The sequence below is a fragment of the Pseudorca crassidens genome, chromosome 6 (genome assembly GCF_039906515.1).
Source record: "Pseudorca crassidens isolate mPseCra1 chromosome 6, mPseCra1.hap1, whole genome shotgun sequence".
In the NCBI taxonomy this organism is placed as follows: domain Eukaryota; kingdom Metazoa; phylum Chordata; class Mammalia; order Artiodactyla; family Delphinidae; genus Pseudorca; species Pseudorca crassidens.
In genome coordinates this window covers 91705516-91732757 of record NC_090301.1, presented here as the reverse complement: position 1 = coordinate 91732757, position 27242 = coordinate 91705516, and the positions used below count along the sequence as shown (strand labels likewise).

At 37.9% G+C, this 27242-nt stretch overlaps 1 protein-coding gene across 1 annotated transcript in view; it reads left to right on the top strand.

Annotated features, from left to right (window-relative positions):
* Nucleotides 1–27242, top strand: part of THSD7B (thrombospondin type 1 domain containing 7B) — a 1126819-nt gene that overhangs the window by 859553 nt on the left and 240024 nt on the right. The window contains exons 14-15 of the mRNA XM_067742059.1: nucleotides 4816–5010; nucleotides 18314–18577. Coding sequence (XP_067598160.1) covers nucleotides 4816–5010; nucleotides 18314–18577 — 459 coding nt within the window. The remainder of the gene's footprint in view (nucleotides 1–4815; nucleotides 5011–18313; nucleotides 18578–27242) is intronic.

The following is a 27242-nucleotide window of genomic DNA, read 5'->3' as shown; positions in this document are numbered from 1 at the left end:
AGGATTTGGAAAATTCTTCCTGAGCCAAGGCAAGAGATGGTGGGATCTTCTTTGCAGCCATGTCTTAAATTTCATTTCCAATAGCCTTCCTCATAATAATAGAAACTCTCTAGGCAGATGTACCAAGTGCTTAGTTCTGTGCTAAACACTTCATCTGCATCAATTTATCATAAGATGTAGGTGTTATCATTCCCATTGTATGGATGAGTTGATTGTTCTAGTAGAATTTACATAATTTGCCCAAGGTAACAGTAAAAAAAAAAAAAAAGTCTCTTTAGTTCTGTTAAACACCAAGGCCCACAATTTGATAAGTACACTCTACTTACCACCTCTGATTTAGTCCTCAAAGAAATTATTTGACTTAAGGAGTCCATACACACTTAATATTGGCCACAGAACTATATTGTAGGTTAAAAATAACATAGTTTAAAAATATCCTTTGAATAGATACATCTGTATGTATAACTGAATCACTTTGCTATACGCTTGAAACTAACACAACATTGTTAATCAACTATGCTCCAATATAAGATAGAAATTTAAAAAAATATCCTTTGCCCATGAGTTGCCCAGTGGAAGGGGCCTCTGAATTGGGTTGTACCTCTAGCTACTAGTTAGCCCCACTTACTCTAAATGTCTTCCCTTTTCATTTCCTTTGTATGTATCTGTCATCTTTCCTTTGTTGGGTTTCCAGTCCTGCATACTTCTCGCCCTCTATTTCTTCATTTTTTGCCTACCCTCTAGTATCATTCAGTGCCCTGTCCTTTGATAAATGTTTACTAAATGATTCCTCTTATACTAGAACATGCCCAAGAAGTAAATTGTTTTATTCAACTTGTTCATGTTTTTATTTCTAGTGGTTCTTTTCACACTTGAAAGTAAATTAGGATCTTGAACCTGAAGAAATCTGAGAACCATAATGCCTGGCCTAAACGGATGATTGCATGCCGTGTAGCATATCGATTGCCACTCACCCCTGAGCTGATCATCAGTGATAACCTAGAGCAATGGTCTTCAGTCTAATGTGGGTCAAGTTCATACTACAACTCGGAATGCATTCTGTGGCCCTTAGGATCCTCCAAAGCCTCCATTAGACTGCTGGGTCACTTTGTGCAGGAGTGGTGGATCTGATTTATTCTACGTAGTCCTGTGAATGCATTGAATGTGTTAAGGGCATATCTAGTATACCGGTTGACTAACGGTGATTGTAAGTGTAGTACAGAATCAGGTGAAGATTCACCCAGTTTTCTCTTCACCTTAATCTGAGGATGGCCAAGGAAGAAATGAGGTGTGGTGAGCGAGAGTGTGTGCATGTATGCTTGCTAGAACTATCAGCCTGCTTGATTTAAAACGAATATAAAGGATAATAATAATAGCCTTTATTTGGCTCTTGGTGGGTGTGAGACACGGCTTTGAGGATTCTCACAGCCCTTTGTTTATATGCTCTTATAATACTCATTTTAAAGATGAGGAGACCAAAGCATAAACAATTTAACTCATCTCAGTTCACGTAACACCCAGGTGTTTGGGGATGGAATTTGCATTCATGGCACTTAACAACAGTGTCTGTGAATTCTGTCATACGCTAAAGCTATTCTTTCTTAGTTTCTTGTGCAAAGAGTTCAATACAGACATTCATAAATCCAGTGTATTCTAATTTAGACAGTTTGCAGAACTTAAAAATATCATTGAATGTTTATCAAAGCTTTCAAATTTTAAACTTATTGAAATGAAATATAGAAAGTGAGTATTTGATAAATTTATTTATTTATTTTAGGCTGTGTTGGGTCTTCGTTGCTGTGCATGGGCTTTCTCTAGTTGCGGCGAGCGGGGGCGACTCTTCATTGCGGGGCGCAGGCTCCTCATTGCGGTGGCTTCTCTTGCTGCAGAGCACGGGCTCTAGGTGTGCAGGCTTCAGTAGTTGCAGTGCGTGGGTTCAGTAGTTGTGGCTCGCGGGCTGTAGAGCACAGGCTCAGTAGCTGTGGCACATGGGCTTAGTTGCTTCTCGGCATGTGGGATCTTCCCAGACCAGGGCTCGAACCCGTGTCCCCTGCACTGGCAGGCAGATTCTTAACCACTGTGCCATGAGGGAAGTCCTAGAAAGTGAATATTTTAAAATAATGTATTATCATTGGAAAAACTCTTCATTTGTACATTCATAGAGGTTTAATTTTCAAATAGCAGTACTTTTTGAAAGTATTTAAAATTCCTCTTCATATTATTCAGTGCATTGTCATCTTGGAAAAGAAAACTTGGCATGATAAAAATCCCCTAAATTAACTCCAAATTATTTATCTAAACATGAAATTCAAGTAACATTTGCTTGTACACTACTTAAGAAAGTATCTTGGGCGTCCCTGATGGCGCAGTGGTTGAGAGTCTGCCTGCCGATGCGGGGGACACGGGTTCGTGCCCCGGTGCGGGAGGATCCCGCATGCCGTGGAGCGGCTGGGCCCGTGGACCATGGCCGCTGGAACTGCGCGTCCGGGGCCTGTGCTCTGCAACGGGAGGGGCCGTGGCAGTGAGAGGCCCGCGTACCGCAAAAAAAAAAAAAAAAAGCAAGTATCTTATTTTATTCATCATTAATGGCTATAACAGTCCCAACAAAGAAAATGCAGGTGATGTTGGTTTGATGTGCCATGGATTTTGTTCCTAGGATGTGGATAAAAACAAGAGCAAAAACTATTCAAAATTAATGAATAGCCCCACCTGCTGCGGAGCAGATGTACAAACTGGGAAGTGTTGTGCGTGTATCCATTGTCATCTTAGCTGATTCCTTTGTCCTAAAGCATTAGCTAGGTTTGGCTTTCACCAGTAAATAGATAGATAGATAGTTGGATAAATGGTGTTCAGATTGACTTGTTCTCTGCTGTGCTCAGAATAAAGAAAGGAATTCAGAATATAAGAGAAATGGGCAACTGAAAGCCCCTGTGTATACTTACCCTGTGTTAAAGAAGCGTATATAAAGAGTTCTTAACAACATCGTTCCTAGGCTGTGGTCTCTTTATTCCTTGTGACTTGGTAGATTTTAAAGAGCTGTAATAAAAATGACCCTAAACCGTAGTTTCTTTAGGATGATGAACGCAGCAGATATCCATTAACAAATACCATGTCCAAAGGCATCACGCTAAAAGTGGGTGGTCAGTGGACAGGCTGGATCAGAACCACTTGGGACACTTAAAGACAAAAATATTCCTGGACTTCTCCCCCAGAGATGCTGGTTTAGTAGGTCTGAAGTTATGCCATCAGATCTCTATGTTCTCAAAGACATCTGTGATTAGGAATCAGTTGAGAAGTGTAGTTTTCAACAGGGGGTGACATCTGGCACTGTGTGAAGTCATTTTTGGTTTTCAAAACTGGGAGGGTGTGTGTGCTATTGGCATCTAATGGGTTGAGGCCAGGAATGCTGCTATGTCTCTTACAATGCACAGGACACACTTGTGTACCCACAAAATGAAATTATCCAATCTAAATCGTCCGTGGTGCCAAGGTTGAGGCATGCTGGTCTAGAAAATAAAGATATATCCTTAGAGTCCATAATTAGGGTGAAGAAAAGATGCACAAAAATATCATTCATTCTTAATAAAATAAATGGCATTAGTCCAAAGACTCAAAAAATTAAGCAAAATCTCAAAAATGTCTTATCTTGAGATTATCAGTTCATGGTATGACTGGAGACATTCCAGCTGAAAAAGTATGTGAGAAACATCTGCAACTGGTAGGATATTTGTATTGGGGATTATCTGGATAGATTATGCCTGTATGTAAAAAAAAATAACTTTAACTGATCCTGAAATGTTAGCAAGGGAAAAAAAGCTTACTTGTAGAAAGCAGAAATTCCTTTTAAAATACTGACTGAAGTGAAAAATAGGGCCATTTACATAAGTGCCATTTAAACAAGTAAACAAAAATCAAATCTAGGAAGAGTTCAGATGATCTTTTGGTGGTTTTGTCCTTTTTTGTCCTCCTATTACTCTTTTTCTAGTTGTTGTTTTTTTTTTTTTGGAGTATAATTGCTTTACAATGTTGTGTTAGTTTCTGCTATACAGTGAAGTGAATCAGCTATATGTATACCTATATCCCCTCCCTCTAGGACTTCTCTCCCACCACCCCTCCCCACCATCCCGCCCATCTAGGTCGGTCGTCACAGAGCACCGAGCTGAGCTTCCTGTTCTTTATAGGATGTTCCCGCTAGCTATTTATTTTATGCATGATAGTGTGTATATATCAATCCTAATCTCCCAATTCGTTCCACCCTCCCCTTCCCCTCCTGTGTCCACATGTCCGTTCTCTATGTCTGCATCTCTGTTCCTGCCCTGCACATCGGTTCATCTGTACCATTTTTCTAGATTCCACATATATGCATTAATATACGATATTTGTTTTTCTCTTTCTGGCTTACTTCACTCTGTATGACAGACTCTAGGTCCATCCAGGAATGAAACTGGGTCATTTGTAGAGATGTGGGTGGACCTCCTATTTTTATTCTTTTACAGATTCTCTTTTCTAGTTTTGTATCATCTCTAGAGATCAAATGCTCACAGGCAGGACATACAGAAAATTACTGAATGTTATTTTGGTTGCTGTCAATGCTGGGTTCGGATTAATAACGAAACCAATTAAATTCTCAAATACCTCCACTGACAACAATAAATGTTTAATTTCCAGAGAGAAATAAGGTTAGCTATGTTGAACACCTTTTGCAATCACAGTGATAACCAAACTTTTCAAACATTGGGGAATTCTGCAATTTCGTCCAAGAACCAGCAGCTTGATTTAATTAAAATAATAACAAAAGAATCCATGTTTTTTTAGCTGTCTCGTGCATCTCTGGTAATAACCAGTCGGCAGAAATGACGGAATGCCTCAAACAGACAAATGGCATGCCTCCCCTTGTTCAAGAATGTACAGTACCCTGTCATGATGACTGCACCTTCACTGCTTGGTCCAAGTTTACGCCCTGCTCCACGAATTGTGAAACAACTCGAAGTAGACGGCGACAGCTCACAGGTAGGGTGTGCTTTTCATTCTTTAGCTTCAGGCAAGTGATGCTTTCCTGAAACTGATCAAGGAGAATATATGTTCCAGAAGGATGGGAAATTGTATCAGGTCTCTCCCCTCCCTTTCCCTCCCTGCCATTATGCATCCTCAGTGCCAAAGCTTGGCACATAATAGATACCCAATTAATACTTGTGAAACAAATGAAAGATGTGAACCATTCCAAAGCTATGAAGTTCTTCTCTATACAGCTTATAATCTTTGTAGTCATAAATGGCAATATATCCACCAACTTCCTGGAGTAGTTAATGGCAGAGTTTCTGATGTTTTCCATGCCAGGATCTCAGCAAGTTTGAAAACAGTCTCTGATTTGTAAAGAACATCAAAGGCAGATCTCACCTATGTCATTATCTTTTGCTATTACCTTATAAGTAACTTGATATTTTAAAATTTTAGTGGTGGAAGGCAAAAATTGAATTGCAGGGACTTCCCTGGTGGTGCAGTGGTTAAGAATCTGCCTGCCGGTGAGTGCAGGGGACACAGGTTCAATCCCTGGTCTGGGAAGATCCCATGTGCCGCGGAGCAACTAAGCCTGCGTGCCGCAACTACTAAGCCTGCGCTCTAGAGCCCACAAGCCACAACTACAGAGCCGCACGCCACAACTACTGAAGCTCACATGCCCTAGAGCCCACGTGCTGCAACTACTGAAGCCCCTGCACCTAGAGCCCATGCTCTGCAAGAAGAGAAGCCACCAGAATGAGAAGCCTGCACACAGCAGCTAAGAGTAGCCCCTGCTCACCTCAGTAGAGAAAGCCCGTGTGCAGCAAGGAAGACCCAGTGCAGGCAAAAATAGAAAAATCAAATCGAATTACATACATAGATTCTGCTTTTGTGGCATATGCTAATTATTGGTTCTATTTACATCCTTGAAATTTAATGGAAATTAAAGCAGTGAATAGTTTAATCAAGGTCTTAGAGCAATTTTTGCCTGTAATATACAAATAATTGATGTAGTAATATATATCCTACTTCTTATCTAGATAAATATGGCAGAACATCTCTTCATTGAATGTTGTTTTCATATTTGCAGAAAACTTAATTCAGGGAATGAAGAATGAAAGGAAAATGCCAAAATAATAATTGGGTTAATAAAATTGGTGTTGACATTGAAGAATTAAGCACAGATGACCATTTTTTCTCATGAGCAATTCAAGTGCTAATTCTCTCAGTTTCAAGACCTTTGTTTGAAAGCATTGCATACCAGATTGTTTTACATTTAGCTCACTCTAATGGATTGACAAAATCCATGAGAGCGCTTAACAGGATTTCTGCGCACAAATCAGAAGCCCATTTGTAAGTCCAGGTGAAACGTATACTCACAAATAGAAACATCAAATTAAATGTTATACTTTATTCTATAAAAATTTGTTCATATATAATTTTATGCAACATTGCTTATGTTTCTAAGATAAAACAAATTTCTTATTCTCTAACAACATGATGGGATAGACTGTATGACAGGAATAATTCCAAGTTCAGGGGCAATTTAATGGAACTTGGTTTGCATGTTCCTACATAATCCTTCAGAAGCCATTATCCTAGCAACTCTGTCTATATCTTTGAGATGAGAGAGAATTTCCTTGAGAGGGAAAGAAAGTTTTTAATTAATGGCCAATTTTTTTCTTTGTCTTGAAGGTTTGCTAATGATGTTTTGTATCCGTAAACTGAGAATGAAATAATTGAAAATCCTAGGATACTTATTCATTTTGCAACCAGTACAGTTTGTGTTAATTGTCAAAATTTTGATGAATTTGGCTTTTATTTAATATATACTTTTAAGGTAAATACTGAAAAACTGTTATATTTTTGCTTGCAAACTCTATCCTAGGAATTACGTTAATATTTAGAATTTCTTTTCTAAATTATTAACTGCTATGCTTTTGCCTAGCTGATTGACCTTTGTATGTTTCAGTATCTAGATGACACCTAAACAACTGGCTAACTTCATGAAATACATGAGTTGTTAAAATCAACCAAATGAATTATATAGTAGTGTCAACTGAAAGAAAAATGCACAGCGTGAGAGTTATGAGTTAAGGTTATCCAGGGGCTTACTGAGGACTGTTGCCCCGGAGACAGCCTCTGATAGCTCTGAGGGACTGCTCCCAAGAGGTAGGGGAGAAGGCTAGTTTATATGTGATTTTGTTGTTGTTAAGAAATGTATGCAGTCAGCATACATCTTCGTAGAAACTTACTGCGAGTCACAACAGCAATCTCAAGGTAATGATCATAGCACTTTCTGTGTATGGGAAGACGCAAGAAGTGAAGTTTATTAAAATTCTTCCTGAAGTGCGTCTGACTATCTAAGGGTCTATTTGTTCAAAGCACAGAGTATCCTTTTATTGTCTTTCATTTCCTCTGTTAGAAGCACTGAGTGTACGGTCAGTCAGTGACTGCAATGGGTTAATCTTTGTAGACCTGGATGGAGAATGACATACTCTTTGCTCTTCTTTTGTTGGAAGTTCCCCCATTTTGGTCATAAATTCAACCAAAGTTTGAGAGCCGTTTCATTACCAATTTGTCCTAGGGCCCTACGTCAAGGATTTCATAGGATTTCATTGAAAGGCCACCCAATGTGCTATGACTGAATTGGGCCCTTCTAATGGTTACCATAAAGGTCTCTGGACCACCTGTCTTACTAGTCTGTTACGGTCCAGGAAATGATTCTCCCCGATTGTTTCTTCCCATATCTAGAGTTACACTATTATAATCATTTTAATTCTATATAGAACTATATATTCGATCAAACATTTCAAATCTCTTAGTCATTACTGCTTTTGTTGGAGACGCTGTTTATTCTTGCATTACCAAATCTACAACTATCTTGTAAGCAGAACACAAGTTCTACAGCTAGAAGTATTAATAAGGTCATAGTAAGGATTTATGCCATGAACTTCCAGCATCAAACCAGTTCTTGAGATCACCAAGACTAGGGAGCAGATTGTTTAAGGCACAAATCTGATTTTTTTTATGTGAGTCATTAAATGTGTTCTATTACAAGCCCAACAGAGTCATTAGACTTTAACGACTGTTGCCTGGTGTTACCCATATAAATCCATTCCATAACTGAGGAAGAGTCCCTCCTGATAAGTGGGAGGTTATGTTTTTTGAATTAAATTTAGCTCATTGTTCTGATTGAGCTTGAGTAACTCTGATAGAAAATTCATATTTAGGTTAAAATAAATTTTCTAAGGGACCATCCAATCACATCCTTGGAGAAGAGAAATCCACCAGGGTGAACCAGAAGTACTGGATGTAGGTAATTGACCATAAACCAAAAAATGAGATAGATTTTTAAAAATTTGCATAGGGTTGTGCCCATGGTACAAAAACATTTGGTTCACATGTAAATATCCAAGAAATCAAGGTCCGGTGTGGCATCTTGGAATAGCTATCTGCTTCTGATGCCCTCATCTCTTCCTGCTGTGGGTATGGCTTCTTCTCTGTTTGAGTATTGTGTCAAGGTGAGTTTGAGGTTAGCAATCCTCTCTATATACCAGTCCAGTGCAGGGCCCTTTTTAAATGGGAAATATGAATCTAAGAGTCAATTCCCTTTAGTCTTGTTGTGCATGAGCTAGTTAAGAGTACCTGATAAGGGCCTTTCCATCTAAGCTGAAGAGAGTCCTTTAAATGATGTCTTTTCCAGTATATATTCTTCTGGTTGTAGTCATAGGGTATCCGATCTTTATCCAAACATAGATTACTGTGATAAACTTCAGAAACAAGCTAAAAACGTTCTTTTAACAAGTGACTTAAACTTTTGTGATAATGTAACATAGCAACAGGAGCCGTCTAGGAAGTGAGTTTCAGGCAGTAAATACCAAAACCTTGTAGATAATTAATAGCACAAGAACTTGATATCTATAAACGTATATTACTGAAACATATATTTTCTCTAAAGTCATCCTCATTTCCACCAAATACAGCCAAACTAAGACTAACTTGTTTACAAAGTAAGTCTGGTTTCAATAAACTAGGCCTGATTATTTACATAAGTGTACCAAGAATAGCAGTTGATTATATAGGCTCTTTTAAATTTGTGTTTTTTGAAGCTTGTCATAAACAGTCCCTGACTGAACTTCATTAAGGCTTCTCAAGGCCACGAAAATTATGCCTAGGACTTGCCATCAGATTTCCCTGTATAGGTTTGGGTGAATTCCTCCCTTCTCAAGGTTCCCAAAATATCTTGAGGGTCCTTTCTTTTTTTTTTTTTTTTTTTTTTTTTTGCGGTACGCGGGCCTCTCACTGTTGTGGCCTCTCCCGTTGCGGAGCACAGGCTCCGGACGCGCAGGCTCAGCGGCCATGGCTCACGGGCCCAGCCGCTTCGCGGCATGCGGGATCCTCCCGAACCGGGGCACGAACCTGTGTCCCCTGCATCGGCAGGCGGACTCTCAACCACTGCGCCACCAGGGAAGCCCTTGAGGGTCCTTTCTTATTCACCTGATAAGGATGCTGGGAACCCTGCAAATAAGGCACTAGGCTGTTTCTCTAAGGGGCTTTATGGCTCCATAAAGTCCATCTTAGTTCTTTAAAGCTGATTCTTAGTTCTTTAAAGCTGATCTGATTCTATGCATATTCTCAAATAAGGCATTCCAGTCAAAGCTATGTTAATATAACCAGCATTGCCATTGTAACCTGTCAAACAGAGAAGAGATTTTTATTGAACTTTCGCAAATAACTATGCTTCCATGAAAATAAGAATAAGGAGTTTCCACTTCTAGAGGGATGGAAGAGAGAAAAAGATAAATGTTTCAATTCTGCTTACAAAGGTATAATTTATCAAATTGGTGTTAGTCATAGCATAAGAGGAAAGATTTCCTTATATCAAGAAAACAAAGATAAACAGTAATATTTTAGACAAAAGGTCATAACAATTATAACCATATTCATCAGTTCATTCAGTCATATGCAATTAAGTGTTGTTGATCTTGATCTCCTGTTAACAGTTTTATGAAGTCATCAGATTTTTCACTAGAATTCTTTAATTTCATACCCAGTTCAGCAGTATAACCTGAAAGCTATCAGAAACCTGTAATTGTCAAAAAAAAAAAAAAAAGTCCTTCCGTGACTCTTCTTGAAGATGAAAAATTTTAATAAAAGCGACAGAGTAAAATAATACTATCTATACATGACAAAAGACTTAAAATGGCATGGTTAAAGATACGATTACAATTGACAGAGAAATTTGGTTATTTCTGTTGCACACATTTTAAGATAATTGGACTATGATAACATTAGAGTAGGACATCTGAATTTTAGGAATTTCCTAGAAATTCTTGAATATTTATATTGATAACATTTACTCATACAATATTACCTAAGGTTTATCATCATTTATTTAACAATGTTAATCATGTAATTTAATATAACAAATAAACCTAATTAGTTTAATATCTTTCTTTGAGATGTTTCAGGGTCCCCTGGAGACATGCCAACATTAGCTAGAGGACATAACAGAGAGAAATTCAAATTCTAGTTTTGCACCAGCTTAATTTAATATCCTTAGAATTCTTTCAGCCAATTAAGTTCATTTTAATCTTTGCCAGCCCTGGCCATACATCAAATTCTTTCTCAGGGTTTCTTTTCATAACCCTGTAATTTGCCTTTTTCTTCCAGATTGTGTCCTATGCTTTCCCTTGCTCTTTTTTTCTTTTTCTCTTAACCTCTCTTTAGGACAAAATTACTTTGTTTTCCCTTAACAGAATGCATTTCCTTTTCGTTTACCCTTTTAAAAAGTATTCTTGCATACAAAGATGTTTTATTTATTTTAGTGGTTCTAATTACACATATTAATCAGAATTCTCAACTCTTAAAAACCCCAATCTCTAGCAAAAACCAAGAAGTCAGCAGTTACGAACTGTTTGTCACATGAGCGTGCCTGATTGGCAGACTTACGAACATATTCCATTACCTCTAGAAACACATTTTTTCACAGTGTAATTTTTCCTCACTGTGGTATGAGACAAGTGACCAATAAACCAAACATCTTTAGGCATTTTTTTTAAATAGGAAAACAAAAGTAGATAAATTTAGACTTGCTTAGCAATTAATTTCCCAGTATTTTCTATTATTTGGAAATGATCTAGACATTCAATGAATTCCCATCATTTAACTTAGTAAAACTCTAAAATTTCAAGTTACTGAAAGATCTGGAGAAAGTATTTTTAAGTAGACATACAATAAGACATAATTGTTCTTAAAGCATTCATCTAAAAAAGTCTTAGCCCATTTGGATCTAAATTTCTTTATGAAAATATCATTAGTTTTCTTGCTGACAAATTGTTAGAGATAACATGATCTTATTTGACGTTTAGTAAACGGACACAATAACAGTTGTACGTATAATGTTCTTAATTCTAAAGATAGGACTCTTAGTTAAACCAACAAACTTGTTTTTATTGGGTAAAGATTAATCGTAGATCATGTCAACTATGAACTGGCACTCGGCATTGGCACTTGCCGTCGACCTCTACAAGGATTAAATCAGGAGCTGCTGCAGCTGCTGACCTTCAACACCCGCTGAAAGGTGTTCAGGGTGGAGATGAGGAATGAAGCATTGTGTGCTCTGGGAAAAACAGGTCTTCAGATAGTTAGATATTTTCAGGAGATGATTTCATGAACCCAATTCTTGTATCTCCTCATATCTAGAAAAGCACTTACTTCCTTCATGGTGACATCTGCTCCTTGTGACTAGCAGTAACCTGCATGGGACTAGCAGAAACACCATCACCAAAATCATATATATACTGACCTTCCCCATTACCTCTTTGGAGCAGTTTCTCAGAGCTGTCTGAAATGCTGTTTCCTGAGCGATAGTCCTCATTTTGCCCCAAATAAAACTTCACTCACAACTCTCAGGTTGTGCTTTTTTTTTTCAGTTGGCAATCGTGATCTTAAAAAAACCATTTGGGTTAATTTGTATTGTATTTCTGAGAATGTATACAAGCATTTAATTTTCTTTAAGCCAATTAAGTAGTTCTTTTTTACAGTTTAATTTTGATAATACCATCACCAAAGGTAGAAACATATATCTATAATGTACACACAGACATATAAATAGGCAAAACCAAAGATCGCATAGCCTCATTTTAAAACTTAAGTCATGAATCGGGTATTACAATATAAAACTTACTAGTTTATAATAACAGTTGGAATAAGTTAACTCACTTGGGTTTTAAAAGGCTTCTTCCCCCCCAACACACACACACACCCTTTTTTTTTTTAATCTCAGAAATTGGAGATAGTCTAGATAAGAGTTTCCTGAGAGGACCTGGTAAAACATTTACATCTCAAAGGCTCAGGGAGATAATTGTAAGCTCCTCCTAGAAGGACTTCTGTTCCCTTTGGGTCAGAATTTTGAAAAGATGTTTTATAAAGCCAGCTTCCTCTGACTGCATACGTAAAAGCCAGTTTTGGAATGTCAAGAGAGTCCCATCTTCACCTTTTTCAGGATGACATTTCCTCCATTTCCCAATTAACTACTTGCATGTATAAGCTCCTTATAAACTAAACCTCTGGCTCATACCCTGCCAGGTTTATCTGGTACCGCTTTCTTCTGATCTGAAGGCTTTGTTTCCCATTTTAGAATTGGTTTGTCAGGATAAAATTACTATTGAAGACTGGTGGGCTGATGTCACTCCCCTGGGTGGCACCCTAGAGTCATCTCAGGGCTTTCACAGGTCTCAGTTTCTCCCCCTGACTGTATAAAATCTCCATGGAGACTGGAGCACTGGTTGGCCAATGTTGTGTGTGCGTCCCGAGAGCAAATTTCTTTAATGAGTGGGTTACTCACACTGAATGGTGTGAGGGCTTGCCTCTGCCACTCCCATAAATTTCCCAGTTGACTGAGAAAACTGCACCTGGTTGGGAGGAGCTGTATCCCTAATCTTCGGAGCTGAAAGCTCTCACATGGTATCTTGACTTTTATTCAGACAAACTCTGTTAAGGTATTCAAGAAAGACACCAGGCTAGCCCCCTACCTAATCACCTAGTCCAGACCACTTGGTGTCTTTCAACTGAGCAACCTCCTGCTGTCTCTCAGCCGGGGTAACCCACTCAGTATCTTTCAACTGAGCAAACTTTTCCCGGTGTCTTTCGACTTGGTAACCCAGCTACCTCTTCTTGAACCTAAGTTCAAGGAAAACCTACCCCTCATGGCAAGGAGTTTAACAACCACCAAATAAAACTCAGAATCATCAATCAAGATGTGAGATCCAAGACCCAGGAGAGACATACCCAGTTGTCTGGACTCCCCAAGGAAGTGGACCAGCACAAGGGGCCCATGTTGGGCCCAAGGCTCCAGATACTTGTAGAGTTCAGGCAAAGGAGAGAAGTCAGCTCTTGGTCCCTTTGTGGTCACCAAAACATTCAACTGAAAGAAAAATGCACAACATGAGAGTTGTGAGTTAAGGTTTATCCAGGGTCTTACTGAGGACTCTAGCACAGGAGACAGCCTCTCAGATAGCTCTGAGGAAGTGCTCCAGAGAGGTAGGGAGGGAAGGCTAGTTTATATGTGATTTTGTAGCTGTTAGGGAATACATGCAGTCAGCATACATCTTGGTAGAAACTTACAGCTAGTCACAAAGAACAGCAATCTCAAGGTAATGATCATAATGCTTTTCTGTGTATGGGACGATACAAGAAGTAGGGTTTATTTAAATTCTTCCTGAAATGCATCTAACTATCTAAGGGTCTGTCTGTCCAAGCACAGAGCATCCTGTTATCGTCTTTAATTTCCTCTGTGTGAGACACTGAGATCACTGTCAGTCAGCAACTTCAATGGCTTAATCTTTGTAGACATAGATGGAGAGCAAAATACTCTTCACTCTTCTTTTGTTTGCAGTATCATTGGTAGAAAAACAAGTAGTGAAAAATCTGCAGTTCTCAAGCTTTATTTTTATTGTGATACTAATGCTTGTGTTTTGGTTTTTCCCCTGTAATTTAGTATTAAACTTAATAAGCAATTTCTAACATGAATGATAGTAAAAAGGGATGGGCTTAGACTAAAGCAGTATGAGTCTCTAACACAGACACACACAGAAGAGCATACAGACACAAGTACAAGCATCTTCATTGTATAGGGGACCATCTACGGTGTTTATTTTTCTTTTTCCATTTTTTTAACCAGAAACCTTAATTTAGTATCTGGGTGTTTGTTGTATGCAAACTAGATAATCACAGGTTTCAGATTTAGTGATAATTAAAGCAGTTGTTTACACAATGCTGTAAATAATCCTTCAAATAGTATAATCTATCTAGGTTATTCATATGTATCTATATATTCAAAATAACTGGGTAGGGCTTCCCTGGTGGCGCAGTGGTTGAGAGTCCGCCTGCCGATGCAGGGGACGCGGGTTCGTGCCCCGGTCCGGGAGGATCCCACATACCGCGGAGCGGCTGGGCCCGTGAGCCATGACCGCTGAGCCTGCGCGTCCGGAGCCTGTGCTCTGCAACGAGAGAGGCCACAACAGTGAGAGGCCCGCGTACCGCAAAAAAAAACCAAAAAAAACTGGGTAACTAATACCTATTAAATATTGTAGTTTTGTGTTTTTGTGGAATCAGTTACAAATTTCTCTCTGACTTAGGAAAAAATGTCTTTAGAGTTGTAGTAGAGATTGATTTTTAAAATTTTTAAAGTACTGGCTGGTCCTGAATCCAAGGTTTAATACTGATTATGACTAGAATGTAATCAAAGTTAAGGACCACTGGTAATCGGTTTCTTATTGTGAAAACCATCTCTACATTAACTAACTTGCTCAAAGCCTTCTTCAAACAGTGATGCCATGTAATTAAGAAGGATATCACAAATATAGAGACAGCATATATTTGTACAAAATATTTGTTCTGCCAGTAACTTTTGGTTACTTTGTACATGAACATTTTATTATTTATTCCTATTCTCTCTCTCATTTCTTCCTTACTTTTTTTTTCCTTTTTTTAAAAAAAACTTTGCTTAATTATTCAAGGAACAATTCTTGTTTACCATTTATGTGTGCTAGGCCTTGGGGACACTGTAAGGGAATAGATAGACATGACCCTAATTTAAGAGCTTCCAGTCTAATGAGAGATAGAGTTTTGCTACAGACAGTTACAACACAGTATAGTACCTGTTACAATAGCTGTCATATAGGGTGCTGTATTAGTTTTTTATTATTGCTTCTTTAACAAATTGCCACAGATTTGATAGCTTAAAACAACAAATTTATTCTCTTACAGTTCTATAGGTCTGAAGTCAGACATAGATTTTACGGGGCTATAAGCAAGATGTTGGCAGGGTAACATTTTTTTCTGGAAGGTTTAGGGGAAAATGTTTTCTTTTCCAGCTTCTAGGCGCTGGCTCATGGCTCCCTTCCTCCAAAGTCTTGAAATTCAGAAACATTACATCATCTTTTGATCATTCTTTCATAGTTATTTTGCCTCTGATTCTTTCCTCAGCCAGGAAAGGTTCTCTGAATTTAAGATCATGTGATTATGTTGAACCCAGGAAGATAATCTCCTTATCCCAAGATCCGCAAGCTTAGTCACATCTACAAAGTTCATTTTGCCATCTAAAGTAGCGTGTTCACATGTTCTAGGGATTAGGATGTAAAAAATTCTTGTCGAGCCATCATTCTGCCTACCACATGCTGCGCAAGTACATAAGAACGCCTCTTCTAGAACTGAGATGAAGAGTGTATTCAAGGATGACTTTCCAGAGGGAGTGATCTATCAGTTTGGACCTAAAGGACAAATAATCATTAGCTAGGAAACGGAGGGAAGGTAGAACTGGTGACAATTTTCTGGCGTAGAACGTGCAAAGGTCAGCAGTTAAATGAGCAGCTTCTAGGAACTAAAAAATGTTCAGTATTACTTATAACGTGCCAGAGGCAGAGTGATGCAACACAGTCGGAGGCAAACACTAATAGACCCAGATCCTATGGAACCTTGATGACCAAGGTGAGGAGTCTAGACTTCATTCCATGAGCTGTGGTAAGTCCCTGGAGAGTTTTAAATAGATGAGTCATGTGATCAGATTTCCAGGTTTGTAAGTTGGTCCTGGCTGCAGTGCAGGGAATAGATTGAAGGAAGTGAGTTATGGTGGAAGTAAGATCTTGGAAGGTGTCATTGTAGTGATTTAAGCTGGAGATTTGGAGGAGGGCTAAATACGGGTGGTATCAGTCAGAATGGATACAGCAGACTGATTCAAGAGATATTTAGGTATTTGAAATGATAGATCTTTGTCGTTAAACAGATACAGGTAGCACAACAGAATGATTCAAATGTGACACTCCAGTTTTTGACTCAGTCATATTGGTAGAACTGGGAAATGCAGGAGAAAGAATGGTTGTGATGGTCAGAAGGTGAGTGTAGCTTTTGCCACATTGAGTTTGACTGGTTCTTTAGGTGTAGATTTCCAGTCTATGGCTCAGAAGCTTGAATAAGAAATCTGGGCTGAAGATACTAATTAGGGATTTAAAGGTTGTAGACGATTATTTAAACTCTTTGGGTGGTGAAGGTGTAGGATCAGAAAAGAGAATCTAGGGCAGTGCCCTGAGGAAACCTATCAGTTAAGAGAGGTACAGAGGGAGAAGAATTCAACAAACAAACAAAAAAGGTGTGCCCAGAGAGATGGTGAGGGTGTGGAGTAGGGGTGAGGGACATAAAGGTAAGGTGTGATGAAACTTGGGAAAGATATTTCAAGAATGATGGCATAGTCAACACTCAGAACTATTGTTGAATGATCAGGTCTGAAAGATAAGACGTAAAATTCATGACTTTATTACTTTGGCAAGAGTAAGTACTTTTAAGGAATAGGTAGAGTCAAGATCTAGGGTTAAGTGTGTTGAGAATAGGATGGAAATATAAGCGATGGAGACAACGGTACTTTGTGGGCATTTGAAAAGCACCAGAGACTTGGATTACGTGTTAAACGCTGATAAGAAGGCGCCAGTCCTCCTCATCCATTGATGTATCTCTCATGCAGTAAATTCTCACAGTGGTGATAGATGCTCTGCTCCTCAAACGTATTCTCAGGACGTGCCCCTAATGGTAGAGGCAAGTGAATACTTCCTCCCAGAGGGACAGTGGTGTGGCCGAAGCTTCTACAAGATCGTTTCAGGTCCTGCAGGAATCCTTATTTATTGTGGCCATAAGCATCACAGAAGGCATAAAGCCAATCGTCCAGGTGACAACTGTAGAATCGCTGTGTGTAAAGTAAACTAACTGACAATAAGAAAGTAGTCTGTGCATCAGCTCACTGCAAGCGTTTCCAAAACAGCCATAAGGACTGGAGATAAACTAATAAAGCTGCCTATTTTATATCTATATATATAACCAGCCAAGACTCTCACTAATGACCCATTAAATAAGGAAACAAAGTGGAATTATTAGATCTAGGAATACTTTTAAAAATCTAGAGGAAGTGTGTTGGTAGCAAAGTTGAGTCAAGTTACAGGCCATCTTGGAATCCATTAAACATAATGATCAAGTACTCACAGCTTTGAAAAATGACTCTGCCTTGTCATTACTCAAAGTTGGGATTACACCTCAAACGTCCATCAAAGTCAGTTGGTCAGGTAAGGTCGTATTCTAAAATACATAACCTAAAAAGGTCTCTCAAAATGCAAGTCATACCTTTTTCTCAGATTAAATTATCCAAAATGAATTGAGCATTTATTTCAATCTATTTTTTCTGTCAGCATTTGTGAGCTGCCTGATGAGAGGAACCAAAATAAGTTCCAGTTTGTCCACCACACACCAAGTGACACCCAGGCTCACGCCAGGGCCATTGTCTGGGAGGATATCATTTTGTTCCTTGAATAAATAAACTGCTTTTAAAAAGTTACTTGAAAAAAAGGGAAGGACTTAATACTTACACCGTTTTGTTCATTTCCCTGGTAACCATAATTTCATGGAAAATGGAGGCAAGGTAATCTATCTGTTTTTTATCAACAAATTATAGGGAAACCAATATTAAATACATCAAGGACTTTTCTATCTGTTGAGCCACTGTAGCAAACATCTTCTAAGTATTTTTTGCCTCTCTCTAATATGAGACCTCTTTTTTTCAAATTAACTTAAATTTCACAGTTGCTGTGGGAATTGCTTTCATTGTCCTAGGATTTCCTTCTGTGTTTAAAAAAAAAAAAAGTGTAAAAAAGAAAGGCTTTATTTTATTTAAGACTTAATAGTCTAAGAGCTTTTACATAAAATGTGAGCGACTTTTAACAAAACAGCAGATGTGAAATTAATACATCAATGTCTCTCATTGGAACAGGGAAAAGCAGGAAGAAGGAGAAATGCCAGGATGCTGACCTGTACCCTCTAGTGGAAACAGAACCATGTCCTTGTGATGTGTTTACATCTCATCCTTACGGAAATTGGTCAGACTGCATTCTTCCTGAAGGCAGAAGGGAGCCTCAGAGAGGATTGCGGGTACAAGAAGACAGCAAAGAATGTGGAGAAGGCATGCGTTTTCGAGCAATAGCCTGCTCTGATAAAAATGGAAGACCTGTTGACCCCACCCACTGCAACAGCTCTGGTAAGGAGATGGGTGAGGAGTAACAGATGAGGACATTGACATACAGCCTAGGAGGGCCGTCCCAGGTCTAGAATTGGTAGCCTCGTTCCTTAGTAATTACTTCAGTTCTTCTTTGTCAAAAACACACCACCTCTCATAAAATATGGACATATGAAATGCACATATCCATATCACACTGATTATCTGGAACGTGATCGTTTGGGATCTTTGACTCACCTCACTCTATACTTCACCTCTGGCCACTTGTTTCCTGGCGGTGAGCTCAGTTGCTCTTCCTCTAAGAAAGCCAAAGCCCAATGTAAATGAATATATTTTACAGTGTTTATTGGTACTCTGATCATATATATAGAAGGCATCAGTCCTTGAATTTCTTATAAGGATGTTGACAAAATACCAATGAAAAAGTTAATTTTAAATGTTTTATGGTACAATGTGTAAGTATACCCAAATTTATAGACGAAAACTGTAGAAAAGGAATGAGGCAATCTGGCAGAATTTTTGAGTTGTTAATCAAGGAGAAGACTGTATTTTTATTTATCTTTGAACATTGGGATAATTTAAAAGATACGGGGAACAGAGAAAGGAATGATGATTAAATACAGCTGGGGTACACATTGATGGAAGAGGCTGAGACTAATGATTACAATGGAACTTATGAATTTCCTGCTCTATTTTTTGGTTTTTAATTACCTTAAGAAACTGAAGTTAGGGATTTTACAGAAGGTGTGGATAGAGAGAATTTATGCTGGAATGGCAGACTCTGAAAAAAGATGAAAGATTTTTGTCTCTGTCATCAAGGTCTTATATCCTAATAAGCTTCCTAATAATACCAGAAATGGCAAATTGAATTCACTTTTAACACACAAGTAAATCATAGTTCATCCTTATTCTTTATTTCCGATGTATCAGTTCATTTTAGTTAGGATATACCTGGATCATTACAGGAATGCAATTTAAGGTTTAACGATTTTTAATTAGTGTCATCATTGCTCTACTTCCTAGGTTAGTCTACAGAATTGCATTCAGTGATTTTACTTTCAGAAACATTAAACACATCACAAGCAAGTAATGGACCCATTTTACAGAGGCCAAAGTTGGTTTGCTCTGGTCTTTGTTTTTCACCTTTAATATACATAATGGTTTATTTTTAAATTTTTTTCTTGAAATATATTTGACATATATACCTTGAATTTATGCAATGCTATAACATATTAATTCAAGACATTTATAGGTTGTAATATGATTGTAATTATAGTGATAATTAATACTTTTAACATTATATAATTATCATTTCTTTTTAGTGGTTGGAATAATCTAGTCTCAGCAAGTTTGATTATAACACAATATTGTTGTCCGTATTCACTGTATTGTGCATTAGATCTCTAGGACTTACTACTACTCATTCCAAGTTTGTACCATTAAACAAACTATTCTATCCCTGTCTATCCCTCTGTTCCCATGCCCTGGAAACCACCATTTTACTCTGCTTTTGTGAGTTTGGCTTTTTTAGATTCCACGTATAAGTGATATAACATGGTATTTTTCTTTCTCTGTCTGACTCATCTCACTTAGTATAATATCCTCAAGGTCCATTCAGATTGTTACAAATGGAAGATGTTTTTCTCATGGCTGAATAATAGTCCATTATGTTTATACACTACAAATTCTTAATCCATTCATCTGTTTATGGGTGCATAGATTATTTCTAAATCTCAGCTATTGTGGACAGTGCTGTAATATACGTGGGCGTGCATACATCTCTTTGATATCCTGTTTTTATTTCCTGTGGGTATATACCCAGAAGTGAAATTGTTGGATCATATGATAGTTCTATTAATTTTTTAAGGAACCTCTATATTGTTTTACATAGTAGCTGCACCAATTTACATTTTCACCAACAGTGTGCAAGTATCCCTTTCTCTACATCCTCATTAACACTTATTATCGCTTGTCTTCTTGTTGCTATTCTAAAAGGTGTCAAGAGATAGCACATGTGGTTTTGATTTGCATTTCCCTGATGATAGTGATGTTGAGCATCTTTTCATGTACCTCTTGGCCATTTGGTTGTTTTCTTTGGAAAAAGTCTATTTAGGTTCTCTGCCTAGTGTTTAACTGGGTTGTTTGTTTTTTGTTATTAAGTTTTGTAAGATACTTTATATATTTTTGGAAATTAACCCCTTATCCAATATATGGTTTGCAAATTTCCTCCCATTCTGTAGGTTGTCTTTTCATTATGTTAGTTGTTTCTGTTTCTGTGCAAAATCTTTTAAGTTTGTTGTGATTCTATTTGTTGACTTTTACTTTTATTGTTTATGCTTTTGGTGTCATATCCAGAAAATCATTGTCAGGACCACTATTGAGCTTCTTTTCTACATTTTCTTCTAGGAGTTTTATGGTATCAGGTCTTATGTTTAAGTCTTTTATCCATTTCAAGTTACTATTTGTGAGTTGTGTAAGATAAGGGTCCAATTTCATTGTTCTACATGTGTTTATCCAGATTTCCCAGCACCATTTTATTTTTTACATCTTTATTAGAGTATAATTACTTCACAATGGTGTGTCAGTTTCTGCTTTATAACAAACTGAATCAGTTATACATATACATATGTCCCCATATCTCTTCCCTCTTGCATCTCCCTCCCTACCACCCTCCCTATCCCACCCTCCTAGGTGGTCACAAAGCACCAAGCTGATCTCCCTGTGCTATGCGCCCAGCACCATTTTTTGAAGAGACGATCACTTCTCCATCAGGTGGTCCTGGCTCCCTTACCAAATATTAGTTAACTCCCTTACCAAATATTAGTTAACTGAATATGTGGGGGTTTACTTCTGGGCTCTCTAATCTATTCCATTTGTCTGTGTCTATTTTTATGCTTGTATCACATTGTTTTAATTACTGTAGCTTTGTAGTATAGTTTAAAATCAGGAAGTGTGATACCTCCAGTTTTGTTCTTTCTCAGGATTTATTTGGCTCCTTTGGGTTATTTGTGGTTCCTTAAAAATTTTAGGAGTTTTCTTTTTCTATTTCTGTGAAGAATGCCACCGGAATTTTGATAGAGATTGTGTTGAATCTATATATGACTTGGGGTAGTATGGACATTTTAACAATATTCTTATCCATGAGTAAAGGATGTCTTTCCATTTCTTATGCCTTCTTCAGTTTCTTTCAATGAAGTCATAATTTTTATTGTACAGATCTTTCACTTACTCAGTTACATTTATTCCTAGGTATTTTTTTTATATTTGATGCTATTGTGAATGGGATAATTTATTTTTCAGATGTTTCATTATTAACAAATAGAAACAACACTGATTTCTTTATTTTGATTTTTATATCCCCCACCTTTACTGAAATCATTGATTAGTTCCAACAGTTTTTAGTTGAATCTTGCAATTATCTATATACAAAATAATATCATCTGTAAATAGTGACAGCTGTACTTTTTCCATTCTGGTTTGGGTATCTTTTATTTTTTTTGTTTTGCCTAATTGCTCTGTCTAGACTTCTGATACTATACTGAATAAGAATGGTAAGAGTAGGCAACCATGTCTTGTTTCTAATCTTAGAGGAAAAGCTTTCAATTTTTTTTTTACTGAGTATAACGTTAGCTCTGGGTTTGTCATAGATGGCTTTTGTTATGTTGAGGTATGTTCCTTCTATACACAATCTTTTGAGTTTATTTTTTAAATAAATTTATTTATTTGTTTATTTTTGGCTGTGTTGGGTCTTCACTGCTGCTCGCGGGCTTTCTCTGGTTGTGGCAAGTGGGGGCTACTCTTGTTGTGGTGCACAGGCTTCTCACTGCAGTGGCTTCTCTTGTTGCGGAGCATAGGCTCTAGGCACATGGGCTTCAGTAGTTGTGGCAAAAGGGCTCAGTAGTTGTGGCTCGCCGTCTCTAGAGTGCAGACCCAGTAGTTGTGGTGCACGGGCTTAGCTGCTCTGCGGCATGTGGGAGGGATCTTCCCAGACCAGGGCTCGAACCCGTGTCCCCTGCACTGGCAGGTGGATTCTTAACCACTGCATCACCAGGGAAGTACCTCTTTTGAGGTTTTTATCATGGAAGGATGTCGTATTTTGTCAAATCCTTTTCTGTATCTATTGTGATGATCATGTGATTATTTTCTTTCATTCTATTAATGTAATGTAATACGTTTATCAGTTTGAACCATCTTTGCATCCCAGGCTCATGGTGTATAATCCTTTTAGTGTGCTCAATTCAGTTTGCTAATATTTTGTTGAAAAATTTTGTATCTGTATTCATTAGTAATATTGGTCTATAGTTTTCTTATAGTGGCTATATCTGGCTTTGGTATTAGGGTAATACTGGCCTTGTAGAATGAGTTAGGAAGTGTTCCCTCCTCTTCAACTTTTTAGAAGAGTTTGGGAAGGATTGGCATTAATTATTCTTTAAATGTTTGGTAGAATTCACATGTGAAACCGTCTAGTCCTATGGTTTTCTGTATTGGGAGATTTTTGGTTACTGTTTCAGTCTCCTTCCTCATTATTGGTCTGTTCAGATTTTCTGTTCTTCCAGATTCAGTCTTGGTAGGTTATAAGTTTCTAGAAATTTATCTATTTCTTCTAGGTTGTCTAATTTGTTGGCATATAGCAGGTCATAGTACTCTCTTATTTCTGTAGTATCAGTTGTAGTGTCTTCTCTTTTATTTCTAATTTTGAGTCTTCTCTTGTTTTCTTAGTCTAGCTAAAGGTTTGTCAGCTTTATCTTTTGGAAAATCCAGCTCTTTCATTGATTCTTTCTATTGTTTTTCTGGTCTCTATTTCATTTGTTTTCTCTCCAATCTGTATTTCCTTTCTTCTGCTAACTTTGGGCTTAATTTTTCCTTCTGGGTACTGGAGATGTAAAGTTATTTACTTGAGATCTTTCTAATTTCTTAATACATCCATTTATCACTATAAACTTTCCTCTCAGAGCTGCTTTTTGCAGCATCCCCTAGGATTTGATATGTTTTCTCTCCATTTTCATTTGCTTCAAGATTTTTTTTTTCCTTTTTGATTCTTTGATCCATTGGTTTTCAGAAGTGTATTGTTTGGTTTCCACATATTTGTAGATTTTCCAGCTTTCTTCTTGTTGATTTCTAGTTTTATACCATTGTGGTCAGAAAAGATAGTATTTCAGTCTCCTCAAATTAGCTAAGATTTATCTTGGTCCTCTCATGATCTAATATCCTGTATGCACGTGAGAAGAATGTATATTCTGCTGCTGTTGGTTGGAATGTTCTATATATGTCTGTTAAGTCCATTTGGTCTAATATATGGTTCAATTCCCACATTTCAGTGTTGATTTTCTGTCTGGATGATCTATCCACTGCTGACACTGAGGTATTGAAGTCTCCTACTATTACTGTATTGTTGTATATTTCTCCCTTCATATCTGTTAGTATTTGCTTAATATATTTAGGTGCTTCAATGTTGGGTGTGTATATATATTCATGATTGTTATATCTTCTATGTATATTGACCCCTTTATCATTATAAAATGACCTTCTTTGTGTCTTGTTACAGTTTTTGGCTTGAAGTCTATTTTGTTTGATAAGTATGGCTATGCCCACTTACTTTTGGTTTCCACTTGCATGGAATATGTGCTGTCTGTTCACTTTGAGCCTCTGTGTGTTTTTAGAACTGAAAGAAGTTTCTTGTAGGCAGCATATAGTTGGATCTTGTTTTTCTGTTTTGGTTGTTTTTTGTTTGTGTGTTTGTTCTCTGTATGTTTTCATGGCTGTTGTTTTTTATCCGCCCAGCCACCCTTTGCCTTTTGATTGGTGACTTCAGTCCATTTATGTTTCGAGTGATTATTGATATGTAAGGGCTTACTGCTGCCATCTTCTTGTCTGCTTTCTGGTTGTTTTGTATGTTCATTATTTCTTCCCCCTGTTTCTCCCTGCCTTTGCAAAGCGGTGGTGTTCTATAGTTGTATGCTCTGTCTCCCCCTTTTTACGTTTTGTGAATTTACTCTAGATTTTTGCTTTGTGGTTATCACCTCCTCTATGAAAGAGGTCATCACTGTCTACCTCTTCTGCCAGAGAGGTAGCCAGTGCTGCTTCCAAAAGCCCAGCCCCTTGTTGTTCATCTGTGGGGAGGGGAGGCCACCTTGGAAATTTTCTACCTCTCCTCTGCTTCCAAACTCTGCTCTTTCTCACTCCAGTGGCATTCTGGAATCTCCCTTTAGGCAGGCTGGACTTCCAATCCTTCTCTTCTCCATGGTTATCTGCCCAGTTTTGCACTCTCCAGGTTCTTTCTTTTCTAATCTCAGAGAGTGGGACTGGGGCCAGTTTGCCAACTCCCTTGTATCAGCAACCCTCACTGAGATCCCCCTTGTTTATTTTTGGATGCACAGGTGGACTAGAAACCTCCACATCCCTTTGTGAAATATGCAGAAGCACTTTTGTTTGGTAATAGATGTCTAATTAGTTGTTGCAAAGAGGAAAGAGAAGAGAAGAGAGAAGAGAGACACCACCATGATGCTGATGTCACCTACATATTGGTTTATTAGTCGTTTGATCAAAACCTGTATACTGATCACCTGCTATGTACCTAGTCTTCTTCTATGATTTGGGTATACAATTATGGGGAAATCAGGGACTTGTGCAGCTTATTGTCTAGTGGAGGATAGAGAAAAAAACAAATTAATAAAGGAATTTCAAGTCTTGATTAGCCCTCATGATGCTGAACAGAAAATCTTGAGACTTTAGGGAAGTCCTCACTAAAGTGACATACACTTGTGATGTGAAGAGTGAGATGACAACCATGTGAAAAATACATACAAGTTAATTTCAGTTAGTGGGGTAAGCATGTCCAGAGCATATAAGGCAGAAATGAAGTACCAGCAAAAAAACACAAAGGAAGCCCTCAGGAATGAGGAGAGTTGTTTTGAAATGCTGTGGAAGAAGTAGGCAGAATCTTGTGGGATAAAGCAAGGAGTCTGGATATAATTCAAGTGAAGTCATTAGGTGGGAAGAGTGGTAGATGATGCGATGCAAGTTAGGTGTTTAAAAAAATTACTTTTGACTAGTGTGTATAGATTGACTTCAATGAAGCAAGGATGCCATTAGGAGACTATTGCAATAGTCAATGTGTAATACATGATTTTAGGTAAGACTTAAGATGGCAGTAATAGAGCAAATATAGTGTTAAGATAAAATTCAAAGATAGAATTAAGATTATTCCAAATGCCAGTCATCTTTTTAAAAATATATTATCTATCATTCATCTCTGATTTTTCAAGGGTTTATATGTGTGTATGTGGTGTTTAATTTAGAAATAATCATTTCATATTAGAAAAGAACATATCCTCAAGGAAGAGGAGGCATTGAAAATGGAACCAATTCACAGAGCAATAGCAAAAGCTGTTAGAGAATCTAAAAGATTTTCACTGAATGAAAACAGTGCATTGATCAGGATTTACCAGAGACTTGTAACTTTTATGATATTTGTGTTGATATTTTTACATTACATTTTTCAAAAAAAAGATTTTTAAGAATAGTAAATGAAAATACTCCCAATGGGTCACTTCTAAGGGTAAGAGACATATCCATCTATCAAGGGAAAAGAAAACGTTTAATGGTCACTAATAGACGTTTTTTTTTAATATCCTTGAGTACTAACTCACTATCAAGAATTCTATTTTCATCCCAGACAAACTGAAGCAGAGAGCAGTGACCTCAATCTGGCTTTCTTAATAAGAACAGTAAATGCTTTGCCCTTTTAAGCTTCAACATAGGTTTGTCTTCCATCTGCATCTGGAAGACACAAATGGAATTCCCCAAGATAATATCAGAGAAATTTCCTCATGAGGATAATTACTCCTCATGCTGAGGTGTCCTAGGTGGCCCCTGCTGGTACATACAGCTGTGGGCAACACAGTTCACTAAATTCTGAATTATCTATGCTGATGGATTTCATGGAAGATTCAAACCACAGATAATACTAGCCAGGTCTCTTTGTCTTTAGGAATATCACTGAGGAGACCAGTAGTAAAATTACGCTTCATTAAAACAAACAAACAAACAAACAAAAAAACTTCAGAGTAGAATTTGTATCTATATCCTGTCAGCAATTGTTTGCTCCTACTGCGTTCCATCACTGCCTAATGTTAAAGTGTTGCATGTAGTTCCCAACTGTGTGTGACAACAGGGCAGATGTTGACTCTGATTACCTAATTCAGTCAACAGAATAGCGTGTGCCAAAATAAAGATACTTGAGGTGAATTACTTCCAACTATGTCTCTTATCCCAGTGATTTTTTTGGACAAAGAATAGGACATAAAAGCACCCCACACCTCAACACACTTCATTCTTCTCTCTCCCTTTCCCTGCCTTCAGCCCTCCCTTCACTGCAGTCTCTGCTCATAGCAAGTCTTTGCCTAACTCCTCTAATAAATCAATCTACCTTATCACTTCCTATTCCCCTTACCAGTTTTCATCTTTCTTCATAGTACTTAATCACCAACTAAAATGCATTTACATTCTAAAAATACTGTCTCCTGGGCTTCCCTGGTGGCGCAGTGGTTGAGAGTCCGCCTGCCGATGCAGGGGACACGGGTTCGTGCCCCGGTCCAGGAAGATCCCACATGCCGCAGAGCGGCTGGGCCCGTGAGCCATGGCCGCTGAGCCTGCGCACCCGGAGCCTGTGCTCCACAACGGGAGA